This window comes from Barbatula barbatula, assembly GCF_947034865.1.
Source record: "Barbatula barbatula genome assembly, chromosome: 22".
Taxonomy (NCBI): domain Eukaryota; kingdom Metazoa; phylum Chordata; class Actinopteri; order Cypriniformes; family Nemacheilidae; genus Barbatula; species Barbatula barbatula.
Genome location: NC_136785.1, coordinates 1,211,829 through 1,236,887, shown reverse-complemented (window position 1 = coordinate 1,236,887; position 25,059 = coordinate 1,211,829). Strand labels below are relative to the sequence as shown.

Below are 25,059 nucleotides of genomic sequence, written 5' to 3'. Positions count from 1 at the left end.
TGCAAGACAGACAGACATACAAACAGGCAGGCAGGCAGAAAGATAGACTAACAGACAACATGCAAGACAGACAGACAGACAAACAGGCAGACAGACAGACAGCATGCAAGACAAAGACAAAGAGACAGACATGGAGACTGACAAACAGATAGAATGATGGATTAATAGGCAGACAGACAGACAGTCAGAACACACCCCTCTTCCTTCCAGCTCCCTCTTTGTGACAGGCCATGTCTCTTTTTTCTGTGTGTACTGTAACATGTCTTCATAACTCTCCAGAAACGCCTTCGGACTCTAAACACACACGTTTACATCAAAAGAAAATACATTTATATAAAGCTTGAACATAAAATACAAGACTGTGTGAGAACATTTCAAATGAAACAAAAATACCTGTCTCACAGCGCACTTTTCACGATTGAGTCATGTTAAATACATTAAGAATATTTAGTTTACCACACATCACACAACCCAATGGATTTTGCAATCATTTGCACCTTGTTGGCTTTGACCATGAGTCCAGAGATCATCTGCTTCCCTGTTTCCATGAAGAACATTCTGTGCGTTTCATCCAACAGCAGCACCTACATATACAAACACGCACACAAACTCATAAACAGCCCCGGTCCCATGTGTATATCTGTGTGTGGGTGTGTGTTGACCTGGAAGGCCTGTCGAATACAGTGCAGCTTGGCGAGGAAGTCTTGATCGCTGAAACACTCCAGAAGCTCCGTCCTGTAAAACAGAGGCATTACGGTCACATGACCTTCGAGAGCTCCTATCAGCCGCACAGGAAATCTTTAAATCCCAGAGGAAACACTGTAACGTGCAGTGACAGAGCCACATGTGCTCCTATCTCACACTAGAATCCGAGAGTGCATGTAGTGTAGGGTGTCAGGATACAATCTGTATGTTTTAGTCAGTGATATTATTAGACAATGATATATATGCAGCTTGTTTATAGAGTATGACGTGTGGTGGTTCGAAATACCTTGTTGTTCTGCAGGCCACGCCTCCATCTTTAACTAAACTCATAGCTTCTTTATAGAGAGCTGCAGGCTTTAAGAGATGAAACGTGTCCTCCAGAGAGAACGCCTCGAACAACTACAACAGCAAAAGAAAGAAGGGACGGCACAGAGGTTCATTATAAATATACTTGTCATGTAAAGTCTTGACATCTTAAAGCATTCACCCAAAACCTTTGTGGGGAAGTTCACCCATAAATAAAGATAATTTATTCTCCCTTATGTCATTCCAAATGTGTGCGACTTTCTTTCTTCTGCAGATCATAAAAGAAAATATTTTGAAGAACGTTAGTAGCCAAACATCATTGACTTCCATTGTGTGAACACACCCCCCCCCAGACATTTCTCCAAATATTTCATTTTGTGTTTAACTGAAGAAAGAGCCACACAGAGGGACCACATGAGGGACTTTAGCACTTTAAAGAAGAACTCTTATAAAGTGTATGTTTTCTGACCTCAGCTGCGGAGAAAAACGAGTCGTCTGATGTGACTGTCGTTGCGTCATCGTCTTGAATTCGATGTGAACTTCCGAGCGCGGGCAGAATCAGGGTTCCTTCACTTTCTGCACACAATCACATACTCAAGTTCTACAAAAACTGCTTAAAGATGACGTAACACATAGTGTGTGTGCGTGTGTTACCCAAATCGGCCAGCAGGCTGTCGGGTGGGATGGTGCCGCCGAAATCCTCCTGCAGGTGGTACGCTCGGTGGAGTAAAGACTCCAGCTTCACCGCGAACTGATGATTACAAAGTTCAGGCTGCGAGAATGACGGATAAACGTGAATGACACGCCTCCCACAGACAATTCATTAAATCAGATGTGTGATTATCTGCCTATAAAACTGCTGAGTTTAACTACTTGAGTTTCAACTCACTCCGCAAAACTGACCATCGGAAAATGTAATGGCCCACTATAGAATTGAGTTATATGAGTGATATTTACCGATTGACGCTCCACGAGTTCAGACCCCTCTGGGACAAGACTGTCAGTGGTGGAATTACCCGAATGAGTTCTGTGTCTGATGTTTAGCGCCTGTTCCCACTTACGCATGGCTTCTTCGAACAGCTCCATACCTGCAGGAGCAGACAACAGAACACTGAAGACATTTCTAAACCCTAAACCTTGTGTACACTGCATTCTACATACTATTTTTACAGAACGTGTACTGCATACAAGGTATATTTCCATTGTGAATTCCATTTTATTTATCTTATTAATATACGTCACTACATAAAATAAACTCACCCATGAGATAAAGATTCTCAGCATTAGCATCTTCTCCGATGCCCAACTCCTCTGCTACCGGCTCCGCCTCCAACGGCATCCCAGCATTCACTGATTGGTTGGGAGAGGAAGGGACTCGCATCTGAGACACACCCAATAATGTAAATGTGAAGTTCTTTTTTCTAATGCGAGACGCGAGAGTGCAGTACGATACACAAGACACGAAACTAGCTCATCTATGTAGATTGTCATTGTTGACCAATGACAATCCAGTATTCCAGGACGCCGTGTATCAAACAGAACGGCAGAGCGTGTTGAAGTGTGACGCACCGAGGCGATGCTGTGTGAGGAGCTTGAGTGTTTGCTGGGACCGAGAGACGAGATGCCGCTGAGCGTGTCATTACTGCGAGTGCTGGGACTCATCATCTGCCGTGCTGGAACCGGACCTACAAACAAACACACTTATAACTGAAGCTCATTAACATATGATTACCCATATTGACATATAAGATGCAAGACAAATCACCTCTCTTAAGCGAAGACGGTCTGTGGCTTCGGAGAAGTTGTTCTGGAATGCCCACAGGTTGCTGTGCTTCTTTATCAACCACCTGTTTCCTCTTCCTGCCCCGCCTCTTTAACTGATGAGCGGTCAGAGCCAGCGCGACGCTGCCCAGCGCAGTGGCGAACAGAATCTTCTTCAGATTGGGGCTTAACTTCAGCTGAGAGAATATAGACTGAGACATGACAGACACGAGGGAATGAGAAACAAATTATATCAGTAAGGAAAAGAAGAACAGAAAGAGGGGGAAAAGAGAATAGGTTATTATTTAGTTTTGACTGCACAAAACAAAACTTTCATCCAAACCTTGAATGCTTCTTATAACTAAACTGAATATTAGCTTGCCTTTTATAACACAAATGATTAATTGAGTTTGTGTGTGAGAAGTTACTTTTTATTGTGACTTTGAAGAAAGTCATACACAAATTAATCTCAAAAGAAATTTGAAAACCACTGTCTTACACAAAACACCAACCTTCCTAGTATGTTAGCATTCAAACGATTGTAGGTTATGTACCTGTCCAAAGGTGGAATACAGGAACACAGGTATCTCAGCCACTGTCATGGCTAAGGCTTGCATGATGGACATGCCCTCTGCTCTTCTGATTGACATCTCAGCTCCACCCCTCTCGCCTACGGACACGTCCACATGCGAGACCCTCCAAACCAGTACGGGAACAGCTGCAGCAAGAACTCAGTTCTGACTTTGACACTGACTGGAGATCAGCGGGAGTCATCCAATGTGTGCGAGCGCTCGTCCAGATTCCACTTCACAGCGTTGCTCATTTTGGTTGCCTGGGAGACGAAAACACAGTTTGATGTATTACACATGGTCACATGGTTCCGATCTTTGTTTACATAAACCGACCACCATATTCCATGGAAATGTTTTGATTCCATTTCAACGGCACAATTAAAAACGTCAATGGGTTTCAATGTCGTATGGTTATCAACGTTCTTCAAAATGTCATTGGAATGAGATTTGAAAAGTAAATAAATGATGCAAGACTTGTTTTTAGAAAAATTATTCCTTTAAACATGTTTTATTTTTCAATATCCACATAAAATTAGACCTAAACAAATTAGGAAACATCTTTAAGCAACCCTTAACCAGGTAGGGATGCACGATAAATTATCGGCCGATAAATGGTAAAAATAATGATCAAATTTAGGCCGATATATTATAAATCGTTTCCTCTGGTTAAACTTCTTCAGCTGCACGCTGCTCACAGTTATAATACAGTACAGTACTGTCCTTCTGTCGTGATCACTTACTGATATTAGCAAAACATTCTTGATGTAGTCACAGTATGTAGTATGTAGATGTAGATATACGTGTCAATTATGAAAGCATATTGTTTGAATCAGACTGCTGTCTGAATGCTTTCTGTCTTGAGACCTGTGGCTATTAAGAACACTTTTATCTGTTGCTCGGGAAGAACATCTTTAATTTGAAAAGTAGGGTCGGTACATGGTTTTCACCTTGTTTTCTGCACTGAATGCTTTCATATAAAAGCCGTTGCCCACTTTATGCCTTTTGTGTCAGTCTTAGGAAATGTTATATTGATATCTAGATACTGTGTATCGGCCAATATATGGCTTATCGGCTTCCAATGTTAAAGAATCATCGGCTATCGGCCAAAATGTTCATATCGGTGCATCCCTAAAACCAAGAATACAAAGCCTCTTATAATCTGACAGCTAGATCACATAAACTATAATATGACATCTGCTGCAGAAGGAAACATTAATGCTTCTTCATAAATCCGTTTTCTCATAAATATCTAAGAACCCCAGGATGGCAATTCATCATCATATGGGATCAACAACAGTACTGCAAACCACATAAGTCATACAAGCCTCTGTCAGCTATAAAGATCACATTGGCAGCTTTTTTTCACATGTTTATTTAAAGAGTCTCTGTTTGTTTTACACTCATCCATTGATACACCTTCACCCTCTGTGTCTATGTCCTCAAACAGCAGCAGCACATTAGCTTAGCTCAATACACACACACCAGCAGCTTTCAACACAGTTTCCTCTCAAATACGCAACAAGTCATGCTTAAAGTGACGCTCAAAGACACCAAAATACGATTTAAATGCATCGCAGAAGTAGAAATCGTGTTAAAACAGCAGCATACTCACTCTCGCCTGGTTTGGAAGGACATTTTTATTCCGCATTGCACTAACGGTTAACCTGTGGTTCCGGGTGGGCGGGGCATGGTTTTTGACCGACAGACAAGTAAACCTATGGACGCATTAGATGACAGAGTGATAACCAATCAGAGAGGAGAATAGAAAGACGCAACCCGTCGGTTATCCAATGAGATCCACAATCGTGACTTGACGCTTGCGTCTGTGAAATGTTATACTTACTGTGCGTTCTAATAATATATGTTTCCGAGGTTAATGCGTTCATATTAATGCATTTTCTAACAGATAGCGTTGCAGCAATACCTTCAATTCTTTTTCAAACTAACACATTAGAATAAATAAATAAATACATAATAATGCATATATAGCTATGCGTTTTTTTATTATATTGTATAAGGGTTACCATGACACACGTTGATACAGTCATGAAGTAATCACTTTGTTTAAAACTAAACAAATCTGCTAAACAAAACTGCTTTCTTTTCCAATTAAAATGTAAATATGCTTTAAACCACAAAGACATGAGGCTTCAGCGAATATTATTTAATATATAATTAATAATTCTGTCATAATAAAAACTGAGATCTTGCAGGCCCGGTTGCATAAAGCACCGTAAATGTTTCCCTTGATGTAGTATGACACTTAAGGGATGATTTCCCTTGTCCAAAGACAATAAGAGAACATAATTTATCAACATGTTTAAATTACATGATTCCCCCCTTGTGTTTTTTTTTTGTTTATTCTTGTCTGTTCTTGTTCTGTTTTTGACTGTTATTATTGGTATATTGGTTTAAGCAATAACATTAAAAAAAAGACATTAAGAGAAACATTTAAGGGAAAATTACACTTAGGGCATTTCCAAACGGCATTTATGCACCATTGAAGGGCCCTTCGCGAAGTGGACGCCATTTGTAGGGGCGTTTCAAACGAAAGTGTACACTTGAATCCATTCGCGAAGGGCCCTTTCAAAAGTGCGTTATTGAAGGGTACATGCCATGGTCACTTCAAGGAAGTGAGTTCCGTTTGTAGTCACGTGGTCTTGGGTTACGAGTTCTTGCGAGGCATTTTGAAGCTACTATGGTGCGGGATTTTGACGTTACCTTCAAATATAATTACAATAATTTAGTTTGTAACCCTTCCTTGAACCGCCACCTTAACGTGGTGGAGGGGTTTGAGTACCCGAGTGACCCTAGGAGCTATGTTGTCGGGGGCTATATGCCCCTGGTAGGGTCTCCCAAGGCAAACAGGTCTTAGGCGACGGGTCAGACTAAGAGTGGTTCAAAAACCCCTTATGATGTTTAAAATAACAAGGACCGTGACGTCGCCCGGTATGGCGCAACCGGGGCACCACCCTGGAGCCAGGCCCGGGGTCGGTGCTCGCATGCGAGCGCCTGGTGGCCGGGCCTTTCCCCTCGGGGTCCGGCCGGGCTCAGCCCGAAGGAGCGACGTGGGGCCGCCTTCCCCTGGGCTCACCACGTACGGGAGGGACCATAGAGAGTCGGTGCGTAGTGGATCGGGCGGCAGTCGGACAGACCTCGACAGCCCGATCCCTGGACACGGAAGCTAGCTCTAGGGACGTGGAACGTCACCTCGCTGGTGGGGAAGGAGCCTGAGATGGTGCCTGAGGTTGAGAGGTTCCGACTAGAGATAGTCGGGATCACCTCTACGCATGGCTTGGGCTCTGGAACCACACTCGAGAGAGAGGAGTGGACTTCATCACTCTGGAGTTGCCCATGGGGAGAGGCGGCGGGCTGGTGTGGGTCTGATTATAGCCCCCCAGCTCTCCCGCCATGTGTTGGAGTTTACCCCGGGGAACGAGAGGGTCATTTCCCTGCGCCTACGGATAAGGGTCGAACCCGAGCGGTGTTCAGTTATTGGACTTCTGTGCTAGTCACAGTTTGTCTATAACGAACACCATGTTCAAGCATAAGGGTGTCCATCAGTGCACGTGGCACCAGGACACCCTAGGCCGCAGGTCGATGATCGACTTTGTGGTCGTTTCGTCTGACATGCGACCATATGTTTTGGACACTCGGGTTAAGAGAGGGGCGGAGCTGTCAACTGATCACCACCTTGTGGTGAGTTGGATCCGATGGCAGGAGAGGAAGCTGGACAGACTCGGCAGACCCAAACGTACTGTAAGGGTCTGCTGGGAACGCCTGGCCGAGTCTCCTGTCAGAGAGATCTTTAACTCCCACCTCCGGCAGAGCTTCAACCAGATCCCGAGGGAGGCTGGAGACATTGAGTCCGAGTGGACCATGTTCTCCGCCTCCATTGTCGAAGCGGCCACTCGGAGCTGTGGCCGTAAGGTCTCCGGTGCCTGTCGAGGCGGGAATCCCCGAAGTCGTCCATCACCCAAGCCGAAGTCACTGAGGTAGTCAAGAAACTCCTCAGTGGCGAGGCACCGGGGGTGGATGAGATTCGCCCTGAGTACCTCAAGTCTCTGGATGTTGTGTGGCTGTCTTTGCTGACACGCCTCTGCAGCATCGCGTGGCGGTCGGGGACAGTGCCTCTGGGATGGCGACCGGGGTGGTGGTCCCTCTTTTTAAGAAGGGGGATCGGAGGGTGTGTTCCAACTACAGAGGGATCACACTTCTCAGCCTTTACTAAGGGCTGTCAGGTCCCTGTACGGCCGAAGCAGGAGCTTGGTTCGCATTGCCGGCAGTAAGTCGGACTTGTTCCCAGTGCATGTCGGACTCCGGCAGGGCTGCCCTTTGTCACCAGTTCTGTTCGTAATTTTTATGGACAGAATTTCTAGGTGCAGCCAGGGGCCGGAGGGTGTCAGGTTTGGGGACCACACAATCTCGTCTCTGCTATTTGCGGATGATGTTGTCGTGTTGGCCCCTTCAAACCAGGACCTTCAGCATGCACTGGGACGGTTTACAGTAGAGTGTGAAGTGGCGGGAATGAAAATCAGTACCTCTAAATCCGAGGCCATGGTCCTCAGTCGGAAAAGGGTGGCTTGCCCACTTCAGGTTGGTGGAGAGTTCCTTCCTCAAGTGGAGGAGTTTAAGTATCTCGGGGTCTTGTTCACGAGTGAGGGAAGGATGGAACGGGAGATTGACAGACGAATCGGTGCAGCTTCTGCAGTAATGCGGTCGATGTACCGGTCCGTCGTGGTGAAGAAAGAGCTGAGCCGCAAGGCGAAGCTCTCAATTTACCGGTCAATTTACGTTCCTACTCTCACCTATGGTCATGAGCTTTGGGTCATGACCTAAAGGACAAGATCCCGGATACAGGCGGCTGAAATGAGCTTCCTCCGCAGGGTGGCTGGGCGATCCCTTAGAGATAGGGTGAGAAGCTCGGTCACCCGGGAGGAGCTCGGAGTAGAGCCGCTGCTCCTCCACATCGAGAGGGGTCAGCTGAGGTGGCTTGGGCATCTGTTACGGATGCCTACTGGACGCCTTCCCCGGAAGGTGCTCCGGGCCTGTCCGACCGGGAGGAGACCCCGGGGAAGACCTAGGACACGCTGGTGGGACTATGTCTCCCGGCTGGCCTGGGAACGCCTCGGTGTCCCCCCGGAAGAGCTGGAGGAAGTGTCTAGGGTGAGGGATGTCTGGGCATCTCTGCTTAGACTGCTGCCCCCGCGACCCGGCCCCGGATAAGCGGTAGAAAATGAATGAATGATGAATGAATGAATAGTTTGTATTAGTTTTAGACTATTTTTGTCAGTGATAAATATGATTTAGAATATAGTATTATAGGAAAGTATGTTTAATATGTTTAAAAATAGCTACTTATAGGTTTCCTTTATCATATATTCCCTTTATTAATACCAAGTGCAGTGAAAAAACTAAGGGAAATAACACACTAATTACACAATATTTAACTAGAAGTATTACAAATGTTGGATTTAGAGTGCACGCGCGGCATTGTCAAGCTAACATTTGTGATGGGAGGTCCAAACGCATACACGAGAGACAGTCATGCCCTACACCCTTCAAAGAGTTAACTTCAAGGGGAGTAGGGCATAGGGGTGATTGGGAAATGCCCTTAAGGTGCTTTACGCAACCAGACCCCGGAACTAAAGTTACAGTGGCGTTTCCCGGTAGGAACGTAAATATCTGCGTACCTAGGAAAATGTGAGAAGGCTAATCGAGCAGCTAATTTTAGGTTATATTTGTTTACATTCTTTCAGTATTTTAATGTATACGTACATTCCTCTTTAAAACTAAAACATAAATAATGTCAGAAAGGGCTTTAGTGATTTTAATGTGTTTGCGTTGTTATCGTTCCGTTTTAATTTAACACTGTTAAGATCTCATAATTACTGTAACGTTACTCAGAGCAATTAAACGTATTCTATTATTCTTTTTACAGTAGATATTAAGGAAACGAATATTGAAAGTTACATTAAATTGTTACTGTAATTGAATGATGTCTTGAGTTCTGTGTAGGCCTATTGAGCTTTCATTATTTTATTTATTTCAGGAAAATGATGCTGTCCTCCCCAGTAGAACTCTTCAGTCTCAATAGGACATGATGGGCATGGTATTATACTTTATATTAAATATGATTTTTACCAGAAGCAGAATAACTGGTGGTTTCGGAAGGAAATCTATCACACGATTCACCTTTATTGACTTTAAATAAACCTCTGACTATCTCTCTCCCTCGCTCTCTTGTCTGTCATCCTTCAGAAGTTTCAGTGGGTCTGCCTCCTTCTCCTGTCTCTCTGCCTGTTGCTATGGTACAATCATATGACCAGGTTTGGGTCTTTCTTGAGAAGGGGTCTCCATGGTTATGTGAGGGTTCCTTCAAGCAGTTACTCGAGGTCACATGTACGTTACACTCCTGTTTTTGTCTCTTAGATCAACTGTAGAAGATCTCATCTACGAAGCGTTCCAAAAGCAAACCAACTCTACCAGCTTTTGATGGAACAATTATTGCTATGTTCTACAGGCAAATACGATTGTTCATGTGGTGTATATTTACATATCCTCTTTCAGTTGCTGAAGTTCCATTGCGGGCGTTGCGCCGTAGTGTCCAGTTCAGGACAAATGTTGGGTGGCGGCAAAGGTCAAGAGATTGACGGACATGATTGTGTGATACGCATGAACGTAGCGCCCACCATTGGATTCAAGACTGATGTGGGGAATAAGACCACCCTGCGGGTCGTCTCACACACCAGCGTGCCACATCTAGTACACCAGCAGAGGTTTTTCTTCGGGCAAGAGGCAGACACCCGATATGTGGTGTGGGGCCCTGAGATAAACATGAAGCAAGATGGAAGTGGGAAGATCTTCAACATTCTAGTGAAGCTGGCCAGGAAGTACCCACGCACGCAAATCTACACTGTCACCAGAGAAAAGATTGAGTACTGTGACTCTGTGTTTCAAAATGAAACAGGGAAGAACAGGTATAACGCTTTTCCTCGTTTTCTCACATTTTTCTTATGTTTTGTGTGAGCAACACAAGCATGTTATTTACAAAACTCTCTCCTTCTCTGTCTTTCTCTCAGGATGAGATCAGGAGCATACCTCAGTACAGGTTTTTTTACTATGATTTTAGCCCTGGAGGCGTGTGACAGTACTCTGGTTTACGGGATGATTGACGGCTCTTACTGCAGGTGAGCTTTACTAACATCATTGAGCGGTCATTAAAAACTATTTAAAAAAAAAGCAATGTACAGGATGACATGTTTTCGATCACTTTCTTGTAACTGTCTTAAACTTTTGTAACTCTCATAACATAACATTTCCTTGGGCTTGTTTGTAGTAAGGCCAACCACTCCTCGGTTCCATACCACTACTACGAGCCGTCCCGTCTGGACGAGTGTGGCATGTACCGTGTTCATGAGCACGCTAGAAGAGGCGGCCATCGCTTCGTCACAGAAAAGGGGATTTACAAACGCTGGGCATCGCAGGGGAATCTACGGTTTGTTTATCCATCCTGGTCGACATAACACAGTCGAGAACAAAAGTTACAGGCCATTCTGTCTTTTTGTGTTTTAAAGTCTAAAGTCATGTAACTCAATCACTGTCTTTTCTCCCCTAGAGCAGAAGTTTCTCTCTCTTGAATTGTTTTGCTTCTAGAGTGTTTACATTCAGTCAGCAGTTTGGCTTTTGACTCATGCCGCCCTGCCTTTGTTTTTGTGTAATACAATGTGAATTTTTGAATATTTTAGCAAAATATTTTATATGCTGAGCCTTTCGCATTACACTGTTTTGTCGTGTTTTATCGCTTTTTTGTCATTTTGTGTTTTGCATCTATTCTTACAGAAAACCACTGAACTAACTAGTTTAAATGTACAAACTGTGCATGGTTTAAAAATATCATACTGTTGCAAGTACAGTAGTGATATTATTGGACATTTACATTAAATGATTCCGCTTATAAAGCACACAGGATCATTTTGTCATTACGGTTAAACATTCAGACAATTATGTATGCACATCAATCCATTTACTGCACGGTGGACTTAGACTGACGCGACGGCTGGCATATTACATGCTGTTTGTAGTGAAAACAAAACGCTGTGATTTATTATATCTAATCACAAAAGTTTGACTCAGTGCCAAGATGTTGAACAATGCTATTAGATTTAGAGTCTGGCTATAGGAAACGGTCCTCAGACATTAGATGTCTGCTCGTATACGTTTGCCTTTGTTGCACTTTCTTAATTTTCTTTGTTTTATTTTTTAAAGTTTTAGTGTGTGTTTTAGGGAAGTAGTTTACAGTTTGACTGAATAATTTATGAGCGTTCATGTCTGTGTGTGTTTCCACTATTTTATCCCTTTATCAAGTTTTCCTTGCTACTGTCGCCTTGTGGATTTGTCAGACGCTATTCTTTTGAAAGCTGCTTTAAAACCATTTTGTGGATAGCTCTCTGAACAAATATATTTCAATCTGCCACGAACAATTCAGACTGGTGCTCCCTAATACAAAAAAGGATCTTTACTTACACACGTTCATTTCAAGTAAATGAAAAGCAGCCCTGCTTTAATATTGTTTTATGCCTCTTAATGAAAAACTGTTACTGTGGTACACCGATCAATTTATTTTAAATATTTAATTTGTGTTTTCTGGTGCCTGATGCTTGTCTGTTGAGATTCTCTGTAACGTACTGACAAATTAAACTACTGTGTGAATTACTTCCTTTGTCTTTATTCTGTATCTTATTTTCAACATTTCCTTTATTATCAGTACTCTGTCTGTCATAAGTGTTCTACAAGATAAAGTAGGTGAGTCGTAAATAATAAGAGAAAAAGCCCAACATATAGTCTTATGTTATTATTTATGCATTAAATGTACCAAATTAAACATATTAGTATTTCAGTGTAACTTTATTTATTACTTTACTTATTTATGTATAAAATGATATAAGCCGTTATTAATTCAATGAAAAATATTGTATTAACTAAATCATTTAAAATAAATATAATTTCGATTATCAGTCACGTACGGTATACGAACGCGACGTACCGTAGAAACGTTCTGATTGGTCAACAGCGCGTGGACGTCAAGCAGCATTGCGTCGCGTCTTCCGCGCATGCGCACAAGCGGGATGAATTATGAGACGGATGGCAGAAACGACTGATGATGATGATGCTGCGCGGATCAAACGACAGCCGCTTTAAAACCCGATGCATCGGTAAGCACCGCGACCAACAGCCGATTTGTGTTGTTTTTATAACCGAACTGCTGTGATGAATGATCTGTTGCGGAAGTGTCGAGATCAGATGCTTTATTTAGCTGATGAAACCTGTTTTTATGGGGTTGCGCAGCAGCCTCTGCATCACTTAATGCCTTCATGACGAGTGCATGCTTGTTTACATCACTGCATGATAACCCTGTGTGTGTTTGATCATTGATGATATATATGCATGTATTTTGATTTAGACATGATGTTATAAACAGATGCTGGGCTTTTCATCTTTAAAGGCCCTATAGGTGTGACTGTGTGACAATTTCAGTGTTTACTTGAACGCCCAGTTCACCTCAAAATGAAAACAATATTTTGCATGAAGGGAAGAGAGTGAAGATTATATTTTAAATACAGTTTATGGTTTGTATGGAGGTAAACATTATATTTTGCATGCATTCAATATGATAATGATCATACAGAAAGTAAAGATTACGATTTGCATACAGTAAGTAAAATATTTTTTTGCCTGACATATTTACATGAAGCTTATTATAAAACCATTAAGGTTTACGCATGACAATAATTGAGCACTTTAGTTTTTTTCTTTAGTTATGTTTTAAACCTTTACAGTGCATTTACACATTCATTTAGGTCCTGGTTTTAAATCAACGGTAAACGTATATTAACATTGATCCAGTTGAGATAAAAATGTCAAAATAACCTTAAATTTACATTTGAGCAAGAATAAATCATATTATTGGAATGCTTGATTCTGATTGGGCAGTCGCAACATTTGCAGGTTCGTTATGTAAAGGATAATGTACAGGCAGCCGGTTTTGACCGCCCTGACATTGTGATCATGACCCGAAGCGGGGGTCTTGCATGACACTGAAGGGGCTTATTACGTAATAACAGCCGGCTGCTTGTACTTCATCTTGTTTATTACACGCCTACTTGCTACATGAGAAAAAAAGTGGACATGAAATGTTAATTTGAAATATTTTATTAGCTCATTTTTACCTAATGCACACATTCCGTGGGTAAGAGCTGTTTACTTTCGGTAAACGAAAAGGAAAGAAACGACGTCTTTACTTTCAGGAAAGAAACGACGTTCAAATGTCACGAACAGGTCATTTGGTTGAATCGTTTGTAAATATAATGTCATATATGTTTACCGTGTGTTTTGAGAGGTTGTTATCTATGAATATTAAACAGTTAAACATATGAATGTATGAACATGGACAGAAAATGGGATAAAATATTAAAAATACCTTAACATCCAAAGACGCTGAGGGGGTGTGGTGGTTGCCTGGTTTTCTCAGATGTAAAACGCTTTTACAAGTCTGTGTTGCTAGGGTCTCTGTCCAGTACATGCATGTGCAGCTTTATGACTGGTTTCTAAAGGAGAGAAAGCTGTTTACTGACACAGCCGACAGGTAACCAGCTGTATAGCCTGTAGATTTAATAGACTTTGCTCTGTGATGCAAAGACTTCCTTTGTTTCTTATCATCATCATCTTATTTGAACTCTTTATTGCATGTTTTTTATCTATCGAGGGAGTGGTTTAGAGATTTTATTATGTTCCTATTAGGCCATTTCCGTTTGTCACTCGGTTTCTCTCTCTCTCTCTCTCTCTAGGCATGAGTATTGAAACCCGATAGAAGAAGAATGAGACCGCCGTTAGTAGATAAAGTGAGTGGGAAAAGCATCCTGGAAAAGCATCCCATACTTTTCTATGAACAGTGTTAACCCTTTATCACATTTGTCATTTTAAATTTACATTCAACGTCAATATATTTCTATAAACAGCTGCTATTCATTTTATTAATTTAAGGTAGAAATTAAATATACTTTGTCTAGTTTGATCAATCAATGCTAACTGTACTCAAACTACTTGAACATACTTAAAAGTACACTGTTAGAAACTGAAAGGTGGGCAAATTTAATCCCGAGGGCTATTGAAGAAGTACACTTACAAGTACAGTATATTAGTACTAGTTCCTACTCCATGAAGTATACTTCGAATATACTCTAACTTTGCTTAAGCATGTTTACTTAAATGAAATACAATGAACATACTATTTGTATAGTTGGAACTATATTATAATAATAATAATAACTTTATTTTAAAATTGCGCCTTTAAAACAGCTTCTCAATGCACTTAACATAAAAGTAGAAAACCAAATTCATAGAAAAAGTCAACATTAATCAATAACACCATTAAAAAATGCTCCCCGGTTTTATTTGAATAAAAATAATATTAGTTTGAATGAGGTTTATAATGGTCTCCGTGGACTTGCTGGTTATGTGTTGAGTAGTATTGGTAAGATATTATCTAGTGGATGGAAACCACCAGAAGACCATTAAGTCCAACTGGAATAAGACACACAACAAACTTTTGTAATGGTTTGAGTGAACAGCTGATGGTATTTGTAAAAAGAATGCCATTAGAGTTTGTGTTGTTTGAATTTGCATTGAAGATAAAACTCACAGTTTTACATCAGATGAGAGACTGTGAACTCTTTGCAATGTGTCAGATTCATGCTGTCAATCGTCATTAGACGTTAAAGCTTGATTACATCATCAATGTTCTCCGTGTCTGTGGTTCCTCAGCAATGGCAGCAGGGACAGCGGATGGCGATCTATGGGCTGGTCTTCCTCATCATGACCCTCCTCATCCTGTACAGCTCAAACAGCACAGCTGATCTCTACAGCCCCTTCAGAGACACGCATGACTTCCACCGCACCGTCCACAACACAAACCTCAAGAAATGGGCCGGAAAGGACGGATACATGCCTGTTTACGGCAACAAGGTGATTCATCGGCTGTCCATCATCGAGACGGTCAGATATCTAATGATGCCACATTGTGAAATAATCTGAATTGTTGTGTTGTAGAGCATGAATTTGCGCTGCCGTTGGTGTGCGCTGGTGACCAGCTCCAGTCACGTTTTAGGGTCTCACGCAGGAGACGAGATCGACCATACCGAGTGTGTCATCCGCATGAATGACGCTCCCACGAACGGTTACGAATCAGACGTGGGGAATCGAACCAGCGTGCGCGTCGTGGCTCATTCCAGCGTGTTCCGGGTGGTCCGGAAGCCGGCGGAGTTCCTCAATCGCTCGGATAACACAGCGGTTATATTCTGGGGTCCGTCTTCAAAGATCGGACGGGACGCAAAGGGAGCTCTGAACCGTCTGATCCAGAGAGTTAGTATGTCCTACAGTAACTTTTCCTTCTTCATCATCTCTCCCAACAAAATGCAGAAGTTTGACAAACTCTTTCAGAAAGAGACCGGTCGAGACAGGTACAGGCACTTTTGCAACATTTTTATGGATGGAAAAACATTTTTAGACAGAAACTGTTAATAGTCATTCCTGTTTCCACAGAAAAAAGTCTCAGTCTTGGTTAAGCACAGGGTGGTTCACTATGGTGATTGCTATAGAGATGTGTGACAACATCAAGATTTATGGGATGGTACCGCCCAACCACTGCGGGTAATTGATCGCCGTCTGGTCATTAAGTAAATTTCATCCCGTTTCATTCCATTACCATCCTAAAGACACAGAGATGTTTTCTGAATCCTTTTTTCATACAGGCGACGTCCACAACCCAAACGGATGCCTTATCACTATTACAAACCCAGAGGTCCAGACGAGTGCTTGATGTACCTGCAGAACGAGAGAGGCCGGCGTGGATCACATCATCGCTTCATCACTGAGAAACAAGTGTTTGCACGCTGGGCCAAGCTATACAACATCACCTACGCCTACCCGACATGGTGAGCAACCGACACCAAACTTCACAGATCGATACAAGAGACAGAACGATCCAGTTTATCATCATGTGTCACATATGCAGCTCAGAGGATCCCGTACGGTCACATCTGAACTCAATGACCTGCCCTTTCACACGTGTGTTGCTCAAAATTGGTCTCTCATTGGTTTCTCTCTGTGTGGATGAAGATCGGTGCGAAATGGAGATCATTCTCACATCCGGGACGGGTGGACAGTCTCTGTTTTCTTTTGGAACTCTCAGGAAAACAGATGTGAACAGACGATGGAAAGTTTAACCAGTTTTGTCTTAAGCATGTTCCTAAAGCATCGACGTATTACTGCCGTACGGTTCGCTTACTTCCCTTTTTCGACTCTCGCTTTTAATCCATCATTTCACAGAGAACAGAGGCCTTTTAGGACAAGACTAGTACTCAGAACTTTGTCTCATTTGCCCTACTCATTTGGTAGATTCATTTACATGTGCTACAAACAGATTGTCATTTAAAGAGACCAGACGTTCAGAAAACACAAATGGGAAATTTCAATATTAAATTAAAATATAAATGTTTTATATGTAAATAAAAATGATGTAAATTGTTATTTAAAATGTATTTTTACATGTTTATATGGTACCCTAAATGAAAACAGATTACAAGAAACTTACAACACATTTTTAGATCTAAATCTGGAGTCATATAAATGTGTTGTTAAATTCAGATTGCGTTTTTACCAATATTCGTTTGCTCGGACCTTTATGAAAACCTTCAGACTTAAGAACAGATCAAATCTTAACTTCATACCTAGAACATGAAAAAGTCCACAAACATAATGATCACAGGCTTCATTTAACCATAAGAACAGTTTACAATCTCCTGATTTATTCTGACCAACACTGTCAAGAACACAAACACCTTTAAAGGTAAAGTGCACCTAGAAATAATATTTCTGTCATCGTGTGGTTGTAAATCTGTAAGTGAATCTTTCTTGAGTGGAACACAAAAGATATTTTGAGATATGCGTCAGTGGTTTTGTGTTCATACAAAACAAGTCTGTGGGGTTCAGTGTTGTTTGGTTACCAACATTCTTCAAAATATCTTCGTATGTGTTCTCTAGGAAAAAGAAAGACATACAGGTTTGAAATTACTTGATGGTCAGTAAATAATGAAATAATTCTTGTATATTTGAACCTTTAAAATCAAATCAAAAGAAGAATATAAATATTTCATTTCTTCTTCGGTTAATTTTCTTTTGAATCTGGGATTGAATGTCACAATTTTTGCACCAAATATCAAAGACATGCTGTGTTAAACATGTGTGAACGTGTAGATGCCTCTAGATTTATAATCATGATCTTCATAACATACTGTTTTAATGTTATTGATAAACTCTTTTGGCTATAGCTGTTAGTACACAAACACTTTAATATCATGCTATAAACTTGCTTCTGTTGACAAATGAGATGCCCTGCTCTCATTGGACAATGTTGTGACTGGCACTGTGCTTTTTCATTGGAGAATTTGGTTGATGTCTGTGCTGCTTTCGATGTGTTTTGCCTTTGGTCTGGTGCACAGATCACTCACAGCACACGGGTCAGTTTACTTGACACTGAATTTGACATCAGACTTTGATATTCAAGGACGTGTACAATGTGTTCAAGTCGAGCGATTTAAATGGATTATATACAAATCTGTGGGGTTTAATATTGTTAAATGATCAACGTTCTTTAAAATATCAACTTTTGTGTTCTGCAGAAGAAGAAACAGGTTTAGAATGACATGAGTGTGAATAAATGATGAAAAAAATCTTATTTTTGGGATTCATTTAAAGACCCCATTAATTGGACTAAACTATGTTTGTTCATTTAGCCGTTTAATGTCAAGCATAATGCTAGGTGTTGATATGATCAGAGTTATTTGTAAGATTTGAGGAGTGGGCAGTATTGGGGAATGTATTATTACTCTTGACTTCATTGATATGACAGTATGAACTGTTTGGCTGTGCTCGTGTCATGATGAATGTTCTTTAGATGCCTGTCTTAAAAGAAAATATACATTTGAAAACAGACTCTAGTTTCATCACGTGTTTGTTCATTGTTCTTAACACAATACACACAAATAATCAAGATAGTTCATAGAAAAACTAAATGTTTTACAAAGAATAACATGTAAAGAAGGCAAAGGTTTGTTTGTCCAAAATATCTTTCATGGCTATGTCCCAGACTTCTGCTCGGTTTGTTTCTGATTGGACCCTGTTGAACATGAACTTCTGTTGCAGGTGGCAGTAGTTTCTGTGCTCATCTTGAAGACGTGTCAGAAAAGACAGCAGCGATTTTCTGCCGGAGATCTGATAGTGAGATTAACATAGCCTCCTGTTTTTTTAAGAAAAGAAAAACGTCAAGTGAAACAGATTGATTGTTTTTAACGTTAAACAGGAAACGCATAAATGCGTGGTAACACTTTCACAGGGAAAAAGATTTCCCTAAAGCCTATTCACAGTCAACACACACACAAATATTTGCAAATTGTTTTAAATGCTGTTGTCCTTGACAACAAGTGTGAAGTTCACACTGCAGAGAAATGACTATACTTAGATCTTCTCAGAGGCTAAAGAACATGTGTGTTGCCTAATGGGAAAAGTTTTTTTCTCTCTCACCTCAGTTCGAATGGTGCGACTGCCCTGCCCGGGACAGGAGTTGAGATAAAGGTCAAAAAGCACGCTGGGGTCGGTGACATTGAGATTTTCATCAGCATCAAGACTCGCCTCTAAACCCTGAAGTCCACCGAACACCACCAACATGTGCCTGACAGCGAGAGAGACAGATACACAGAGAGGATTCATTTGACTTATTAAACTTGATCACATTTAACATGCTGTCCAATTTCAACCCCACTCAGAACTCACTTGAATGGAGACAGAGTGACGTGATCCGCATTGGTTCCTTTCTCGGATGTGCCAATGGTCAGATCGTAACCCTCTTTATACGGGCACTCTGTGAACACTGCACCTGCAGATACACATATCACAGATGATGACGAGTACAGTTTCATAAAAGGACAACGAGGAAGATGAAGAAATGAGAAGAGCTCACTGAGACAAGAAGCCAGCCGCACGCTGTAACCCCAGTACAGTCCTCCTTCTGTTCTCGGGACGTGAGGAGCTACAACCCTACCGTTATATAGTTTACCCTCTGAAACACACACAGAGAAATGTTTGTTCACGTCACAACAACATCCACGGCTGTACTGCCGATGATAATAAAGATTTAAACAACACTATCAGATATTAATATAGAACACCCGGAAACAAGACATGGACTGTGATGGCTGTTTGTGTGTGTATACCTTTGTTGTCATTTTTGTCGAGATGTACAGTTACTCTCAGTCCGGCCTGAAGCTGTTTATCGATCTGAACTTCCTGTAAACAGTGTAAACAAACTGAGGTCATTTCCTGTTTTTCTTTTTTTCCATGTCTTCTTTTCTTCTTTGTCAGCACAAACCTTCCTCATGCCACAGTTCACAAAAGACCCTTTTCTTGATCTGCATGGCCGATCCAGCACCACCCCCTCTCGAAACTCCATCTCCTCATCGATACGCATGTGATGGGGGCTGTCAAGTGGATTCAAAATACCTTAAATACACACAGACAGGAATTGATATCACATTTATAAAAGGGCCATAAGAATCAATTCTGCACTGATGCTCACCGGCAAACTGCAGGTCTTGATGTTTTGGGAAAAACGATTTCCGCAGGTACCTTCACACAAATGCAAATGTGATTGTCAAGTGCATCACTGCCTTCCGGGAATAAATGCATATTACATATGATGTTTCACTTACTGCGGACACTCCAAGAATTGCAGGATCCGTGCCAGCTGAACGCAGGCTTGGCCTTTCTTGCCAACACCTCTGAACTCGCCCTCGATCCTGAAATATGAAGACGAGATTCAGGATTACCATAATCATAATACCATGTGAGCCTTTTTGATGAAGCAATGTGTGGGATTTAAGATCAATATAAAAATGGATGATTAATTTTGTTTTAATCAAATGTATTTTCCTATGTGACATGATTGTGAACAAAACTTGGTTTCTGAGAGTTCCCCCAGTTGCCAGATGTTGCCAGAGATCGGAATGTGGTCAGTAAGTGGGGGTTGTCACGAGAAGAGGCTACCTGGAGATGGGGGATGATAGCCCAGACCGGCTCCCAAAGAAAAACGGCCCAGAACTGAAGGGAAAAGCATGTTCTGTTTATGTGTGTGTGTAACAAGCATCTTCTTTTTGGGGGAAGGAATGTGCACACGAAAAGGGAGCACACACACACACACAACGTATTTTGGGGAACATGTTGTTTTACAGATTTTGAAAATGGAGTCAGTTCGAGGTGGCGGCACTGATTGGCTGCCGAAAGAAAGAAGAACCGCCCAGAATTTAAGAAGGAGGTCACAGATTGGCTAGGAGGGAACAAAGAAACCAGAAGAGAGATCGACGTCATATTCTGTATTTAAATGTTTTTTTTGTTAAACTTTCTGAGTTGGTTGGTTCAGCTCATTGTGGAGCAAACAACCCAGCGCGCTGTTAAACTTTTAAATCTGATAATAAACTTCACTTATTTTTGTGAAAAATTGTCTCTTCAATACCTCAAATTTTTGAACATGCAGGACTGAATGAAAAGTCCAACAAATGTCATAAAAACGTCAGTTCTGCTGTTTCTCTAGGCAGTGTTGAAAGCAGTCATCCTGTTTTGTTCCACTAGTGGAGCTTCAGGTTCAACACCTTACCTCCTTAAACACCACTGCTGTCAATAAAATGAGTCCCTCACCTTGTGCTGTCTCCCTGTTCATCAAATATGACCACCTCATCCACACAGAACACAGCACACGCCCGAGCAATCTGACCAGCCAGGTATGTGCGCAGCTCTGGAGACTGAGCGTTGTCCATCACTGATCCAGGAAGAGCCACGCTCAATGTATATGCACGACCTGCCAGAAAAAATACATAAGAAGGATTGTGAGACAAACACTGGAGACATTAAATAAGAAGATGAATCTGTTAATGTGTGTGTGCAAATGATAGTAACGATTTATTAACATCATAATCAGACCGAGTGTTGTCGTCTTACCTTTACTCTCCTTTTCTTCCTGCTGAACCTCCTGCTCATGTTCTTTCTTCAGCTTCTGTTTCTCCAGCTTTCGGATTAAACTGCTCTCTTTCCGTAACCGCTTCTCTTCTTTCTCTGAGCACAAAAACACAGACAGCAGCCATGAAACCAGCACATGCATAATAACATACCAGTGACACAAATGTTTCAATTCTCATAATCCCATTATATCCAAGGAAGGAAACTTTTTATTACTGTACTATTGCTCTTTTATGACATATCTTGTATTGCTCCCTGAACTCTTTGTAAATCGCTTTGGATTAAAGCGTCTGCTAAATGACTCCATGTAAATGTAAGTAACAAGAGCATAAGAACTGAATGAGATTATCACTCACTTTGTGCTTTCCATTGTTTCCAGTCCACTTTCTCCCCGCCCTGAAAGAGAAAATAATTATAAACATTTTATATTTTAAAATGATACAGGAAGAAATTCAATGTGTGAATTCAATGCGACAACCACTTCAAATGTAACGTTAAACATCCTTACAAAATATTACACAAATAACGTGTCACTGTATTGTTTTAAACAAGTGTCCATAAGACTTAAATAAGTATGTAATAATTTCAAACCTCTTTATTTGAGGGTGTATTTGGTTTATTTTTCTTCACAGGATGCTCATCGGCCATGCTGTCCAGACCTGTGTTTCGCCTACAATGTCCGTCGTGAAAACAAACACCCACAACGTTTTGCCCCTTTACAAACCTTAAATACTTTCATTTTAAAATAACTCGTGTAAATATATATATAAATAAACGTACGTTTAACATACATTTTCTATATAAACATACATTTTCTATGCTAAATCGAATGTTTTTCAGCGGTCCCTGTCAGTTCAAGCCGGATGGATTTCCCGGTTGCGCTTCCTTTTAAGCGCAGGCTCTGAGGAAACAACATCGCGAGCTCGAGCCTTAAATTAAAACACCACGATATCAGAAACACACGATTAAAGCGCGCTTAATAACATCTAGGAATTCTGTGAAAAAGTCAACACATCAAATTTCATCATGGTAAGAAGAGAAATGCTGTCAGTGTCGTGTAAACTTGGATTAATGTCCGACATGTGGCTGTTTGTCCGCGCATGCGTGCATAACAGAAGACTAAAGGCTTTGTAATGGCAGTGAGAATAAAGTAGTATTCCGTGTTATTGACAGTTGGTTTGTGTATAAATCTTTTAGTTGCGTAGTTTAACGTTTATTTTAGTATGTTTATTGTAAGCTTCAGGCCAACACTAACTGTGGCAACTCCTGTTTGGACTGAATAATCTTACAATGTCTAATTTATGTGAGGAATTAAGGGAAGAAACGTTTGTTATTGTTCAAGCAACCATGGCATTGGTAAAGACTACAGGTTAGAGTTTATTAGTTTTGATGAATAGAGTTTAAATGAGTGTGTTGTCATCTGATATTGTCATGATCAATAGATTAGCATGTTTGAACACGCAAGAGCTGATGTATTGTGTGTTTTAACATAAGGGCATTCATTTATATTTTGATAATAAGAATATTAATATCTAATCAGAATAATAATATATAATTAATATATAATCAGAATATTTATACCTGCCTGGATGTCTATTCTAAGTAGTATAATGAAGGGGACAAAGTAATGGCAGTTTTATGCTTCTTCTTCCCATGTGAAAAAAATAATTTCAAGTCAAATCTATTTTAATGTCCGTTTATGTATTTATGTGATAAGTTGCTGAATAAACCGAATAATGTACAGCGAGGCCATGACCATTACAAGCAAAAACTAAAAAAATGATGACCATGGTTTATTTGATGATAAGGACATGCATTTCTTATATGATATTGTTTATGATTTTCTTATAAATGTGATACTTTACTTGTATGGTATCAGTTCTCTCCTTTCTCAAGTATTACATCTCTGTCCACAGCCGCAGAACGAGCACATGGAGTTACACCGCAAGCGTCATGGATACCGGCTGGACCATCACGAGAGGAAGAGAAAGAAGGAATGCCGCGAGGCGCACGAGCGATCACATAAAGCCAGAAAGATGATCGGCCTTAAAGCTAAACTCTACCACAAACAGAGGCATGCAGAGAAGATCCAGATGAAGAAGACGTGAGTGCACCTGTTGTTATGGAAACAGACATTTGTTGCTATGGAAATGATCCTTGGCAACTCTGCCTTCCATCCCTGACATATCAGCTTAAATTTGGACAAATTGCAAAACTCATCAATGTTGAAAATTGGTTGTGTAAAATGTGTTTGTTCATTGTTGTGTTACAGGATTAAAATGCATGAACAGAGAAAGAGCAAACAGAAAGATGATGAGAAAACACCAGAGGGAGCAGTGCCAGCTTACCTGCTGGACAGAGAGGGCCAATCACGTGCCAAAGTTCTCTCAAACATGATTAAACAGAAGAGGAAAGAGAAGGCTGTAAGTATCGTAACACATGAAAGATGTCAAAATTATTTAATTTGATAAATTGAATAAGGTATAATTGAAATCTAGAAGGATGTATTTTGTGTTATCACAAAGTAATTTTTAATAGTTTTATTGTTTAATAATTGTATTGTTAAAAGTAACTTATGAAATGAACAGATATCACCATTATATCAATTTCTCCTTAATAAACAAATTTTTCTAGATAAATACATTTAATAAAATCAGTTGCTATTAAATAGCTTTAAATTGTCTGCCAGTTAACTCCCCACACTAAATACAAGGTTTCATTTATTTTTTAGGGGAAATGGGAGGTTCCTCTCCCGAAGGTCCGAGCTCAGGGTGAGACAGAAGTCTTGAAAGTCATCCGCACAGGAAAGAGACAAAAGAAAGCCTGGAAGAGAATGGTGACCAAGGTCTGTTTCGTGGGAGACGGTTTCACACGCAAACCGCCCAAATATGAACGTTTCATCAGACCTATGGTAAGATCTTGTTTTATAGTTATATATCTTTGTATAATTTACTTCACATAATAAGCAGATACACTTTGATTTTGTGTAATGTTAAACAAGTTTTAATTGAACTTGTGTACAGGGTCTGAGGTTTAAGAAAGCACATGTCACTCATCCTGAGCTAAAGGCAACGTTCTGTTTGCCCATCCTGGGGGTGAAGAAGAACCCCTCCTCCTCACTCTACACCACACTGGGGGTCATCACCAAGGGAACCGTGATCGAGGTCAACGTCAGCGAGCTCGGATTGGTCACACAGGGCGGGAAGGTCATTTGGGGTGAGTGTTTGATTGGCACATTGATTGCATAACTTTATTATTGTTTATTGTTTCTGAATGCTTTTCTAATGCATTATCATCATCTATTGTAGGAAAATTTGCCCAGGTGACCAATAACCCGGAAAATGATGGTTGCATTAACGCTGTGTTGTTGGTATAAGGAAACCAGAGATCGAACTGTGCCACCGAGTACAGCTGTCGACTGTCATCTTTAAACCCATAAAATCCTGTCAAAGGATATGATTTGGACATAGCTGACAGGTTGTCCTGTCATGAAGTTTTTTCATTGCATCTGGACCCAACGCTTGCAAGAACATGTGGATCCCAAATAACGTGCTGTTTATTTTCAAATAAAATTGTCATTGAGTTTTCCCTA

At 40.9% G+C, this 25,059-nt stretch overlaps 5 protein-coding genes across 10 annotated transcripts in view; 3 read left to right on the top strand and 2 right to left on the bottom strand.

The window, feature by feature from the left end:
* Positions 1–14,003, bottom strand: part of miga2 (mitoguardin 2) — a 19,118-nt gene extending 5,115 nt beyond the window's left edge. Inside the window, exons 1-12 of one of the 2 annotated variants that reach the window (XM_079486569.1) lie at positions 13,825–14,003; positions 3,327–3,604; positions 2,777–2,984; positions 2,581–2,696; positions 2,272–2,392; positions 1,969–2,099; positions 1,666–1,783; positions 1,481–1,587; positions 992–1,104; positions 663–735; positions 498–584; positions 196–294 (exon numbers count right to left, since the gene is read on the bottom strand). In XM_079486569.1, the coding sequence (XP_079342695.1) occupies positions 196–294; positions 498–584; positions 663–735; positions 992–1,104; positions 1,481–1,587; positions 1,666–1,783; positions 1,969–2,099; positions 2,272–2,392; positions 2,581–2,696; positions 2,777–2,984; positions 3,327–3,422 (1,269 nt within the window). In that variant the 5' untranslated portion in view covers positions 3,423–3,604; positions 13,825–14,003. Of the gene's footprint in view, positions 1–195; positions 295–497; positions 585–662; positions 736–991; positions 1,105–1,480; positions 1,588–1,665; positions 1,784–1,968; positions 2,100–2,271; positions 2,393–2,580; positions 2,697–2,776; positions 2,985–3,326; positions 3,605–4,956; positions 5,061–13,824 lie in introns of those variants that run through there. The other variant, XM_079486568.1, reaches the window with a different exon arrangement.
* st6galnac4 (ST6 (alpha-N-acetyl-neuraminyl-2,3-beta-galactosyl-1,3)-N-acetylgalactosaminide alpha-2,6-sialyltransferase 4) lies at positions 8,986–12,058 on the top strand. 3 transcript variants are annotated; one of them, XM_079486574.1, is made up of 7 exons: positions 9,003–9,078; positions 9,397–9,456; positions 9,606–9,746; positions 9,915–10,324; positions 10,427–10,534; positions 10,684–10,842; positions 10,968–12,058. In XM_079486574.1, the coding sequence occupies exons 2-7, from the start codon at positions 9,445–9,447 to the stop codon at positions 11,032–11,034; spliced, it is 897 nt and encodes a 298-aa protein (XP_079342700.1). In that variant the 5' UTR covers positions 9,003–9,078; positions 9,397–9,444; the 3' UTR covers positions 11,035–12,058. The 3 variants fall into 3 exon arrangements, with proteins under 3 accessions (XP_079342701.1, XP_079342700.1, XP_079342702.1); XM_079486575.1 differs by lacking the exon at positions 9,606–9,746 and having other exon boundaries at positions 8,986–9,078; positions 9,777–10,324; XM_079486576.1 differs by having other exon boundaries at positions 9,031–9,078; positions 10,684–10,988.
* st6galnac6 (ST6 (alpha-N-acetyl-neuraminyl-2,3-beta-galactosyl-1,3)-N-acetylgalactosaminide alpha-2,6-sialyltransferase 6) lies at positions 12,460–18,387 on the top strand. Its single transcript, XM_079486573.1, has 6 exons — positions 12,460–12,559; positions 14,192–14,245; positions 15,168–15,368; positions 15,453–15,862; positions 15,945–16,052; positions 16,154–18,387. Exons 2-6 carry the CDS (start codon positions 14,222–14,224, stop codon positions 16,338–16,340), a joined length of 930 nt encoding a protein of 309 aa, XP_079342699.1. The 5' UTR covers positions 12,460–12,559; positions 14,192–14,221; the 3' UTR covers positions 16,341–18,387.
* spout1 (SPOUT domain containing methyltransferase 1) lies at positions 17,159–22,605 on the bottom strand. Of its 3 annotated transcripts, none has more exons than XM_079486571.1 (13): positions 22,278–22,605; positions 22,059–22,137; positions 21,824–21,863; positions 21,450–21,563; positions 21,150–21,309; positions 20,168–20,254; positions 20,035–20,084; positions 19,828–19,958; positions 19,673–19,745; positions 19,420–19,518; positions 19,233–19,335; positions 18,984–19,131; positions 17,159–18,699 (listed from the first exon to the last, which is right to left on the bottom strand). In XM_079486571.1, coding segments are annotated over exons 1-13 (1,161 nt in total). In that variant the 5' UTR covers positions 22,280–22,605; the 3' UTR covers positions 17,159–18,624. The 3 variants fall into 3 exon arrangements, with proteins under 3 accessions (XP_079342697.1, XP_079342698.1, XP_079342696.1); XM_079486572.1 differs by having other exon boundaries at positions 22,248–22,330; XM_079486570.1 differs by lacking the exon at positions 22,278–22,605 and adding an exon at positions 20,502–20,555 and having other exon boundaries at positions 18,358–18,699; positions 22,059–22,138.
* nsa2 (NSA2 ribosome biogenesis homolog) lies at positions 22,359–25,059 on the top strand. Its single transcript, XM_079486577.1, has 6 exons — positions 22,359–22,496; positions 23,384–23,571; positions 23,740–23,890; positions 24,199–24,378; positions 24,491–24,683; positions 24,776–25,059. The coding sequence occupies exons 1-6, from the start codon at positions 22,494–22,496 to the stop codon at positions 24,841–24,843; spliced, it is 783 nt and encodes a 260-aa protein (XP_079342703.1). The 5' UTR covers positions 22,359–22,493; the 3' UTR covers positions 24,844–25,059.

What these genes read in the sequence shown, in the direction of transcription:
- st6galnac4 (XM_079486574.1), top strand. An exon ending in ATTGACGGCTCTTACTGCAG is followed by an intron (nt 10,535 to 10,683) that starts GTGAGCTTTACT and finishes GCTTGTTTGTAG; the next exon opens with TAAGGCCAACCACTCCTCGG. An exon ending in GCATCGCAGGGGAATCTACG is followed by an intron (nt 10,843 to 10,967) that starts GTTTGTTTATCC and finishes CCCCTAGAGCAG; the next exon opens with AAGTTTCTCTCTCTTGAATT.
- st6galnac6 (XM_079486573.1), top strand. Translation starts at nt 14,222, where the DNA reads ATGAGACCGCCGTTAGTAGATAAA. An exon ending in GACCGCCGTTAGTAGATAAA is followed by an intron (nt 14,246 to 15,167) that starts GTGAGTGGGAAA and finishes GTGGTTCCTCAG; the next exon opens with CAATGGCAGCAGGGACAGCG. An exon ending in GTACCGCCCAACCACTGCGG is followed by an intron (nt 16,053 to 16,153) that starts GTAATTGATCGC and finishes TTTTTCATACAG; the next exon opens with GCGACGTCCACAACCCAAAC.
- spout1 (XM_079486570.1), bottom strand. Translation starts at nt 22,115, where the DNA reads ATGGCCGATGAGCATCCTGTGAAGAAAAATAAACCAAATACACCCTCA. An exon ending in GAACAGGGAGACAGCACAAG is followed by an intron (nt 20,556 to 21,149) that starts GTGAGGGACTCA and finishes TTTTCCCTTCAG; the next exon opens with TTCTGGGCCGTTTTTCTTTG. An exon ending in GTCACTCTGTCTCCATTCAA is followed by an intron (nt 19,132 to 19,232) that starts GTGAGTTCTGAG and finishes TCTCGCTGTCAG; the next exon opens with GCACATGTTGGTGGTGTTCG.
- nsa2 (XM_079486577.1), top strand. An exon ending in AGAAGAGGAAAGAGAAGGCT is followed by an intron (nt 23,891 to 24,198) that starts GTAAGTATCGTA and finishes TTTATTTTTTAG; the next exon opens with GGGAAATGGGAGGTTCCTCT. An exon ending in AACGTTTCATCAGACCTATG is followed by an intron (nt 24,379 to 24,490) that starts GTAAGATCTTGT and finishes ACTTGTGTACAG; the next exon opens with GGTCTGAGGTTTAAGAAAGC.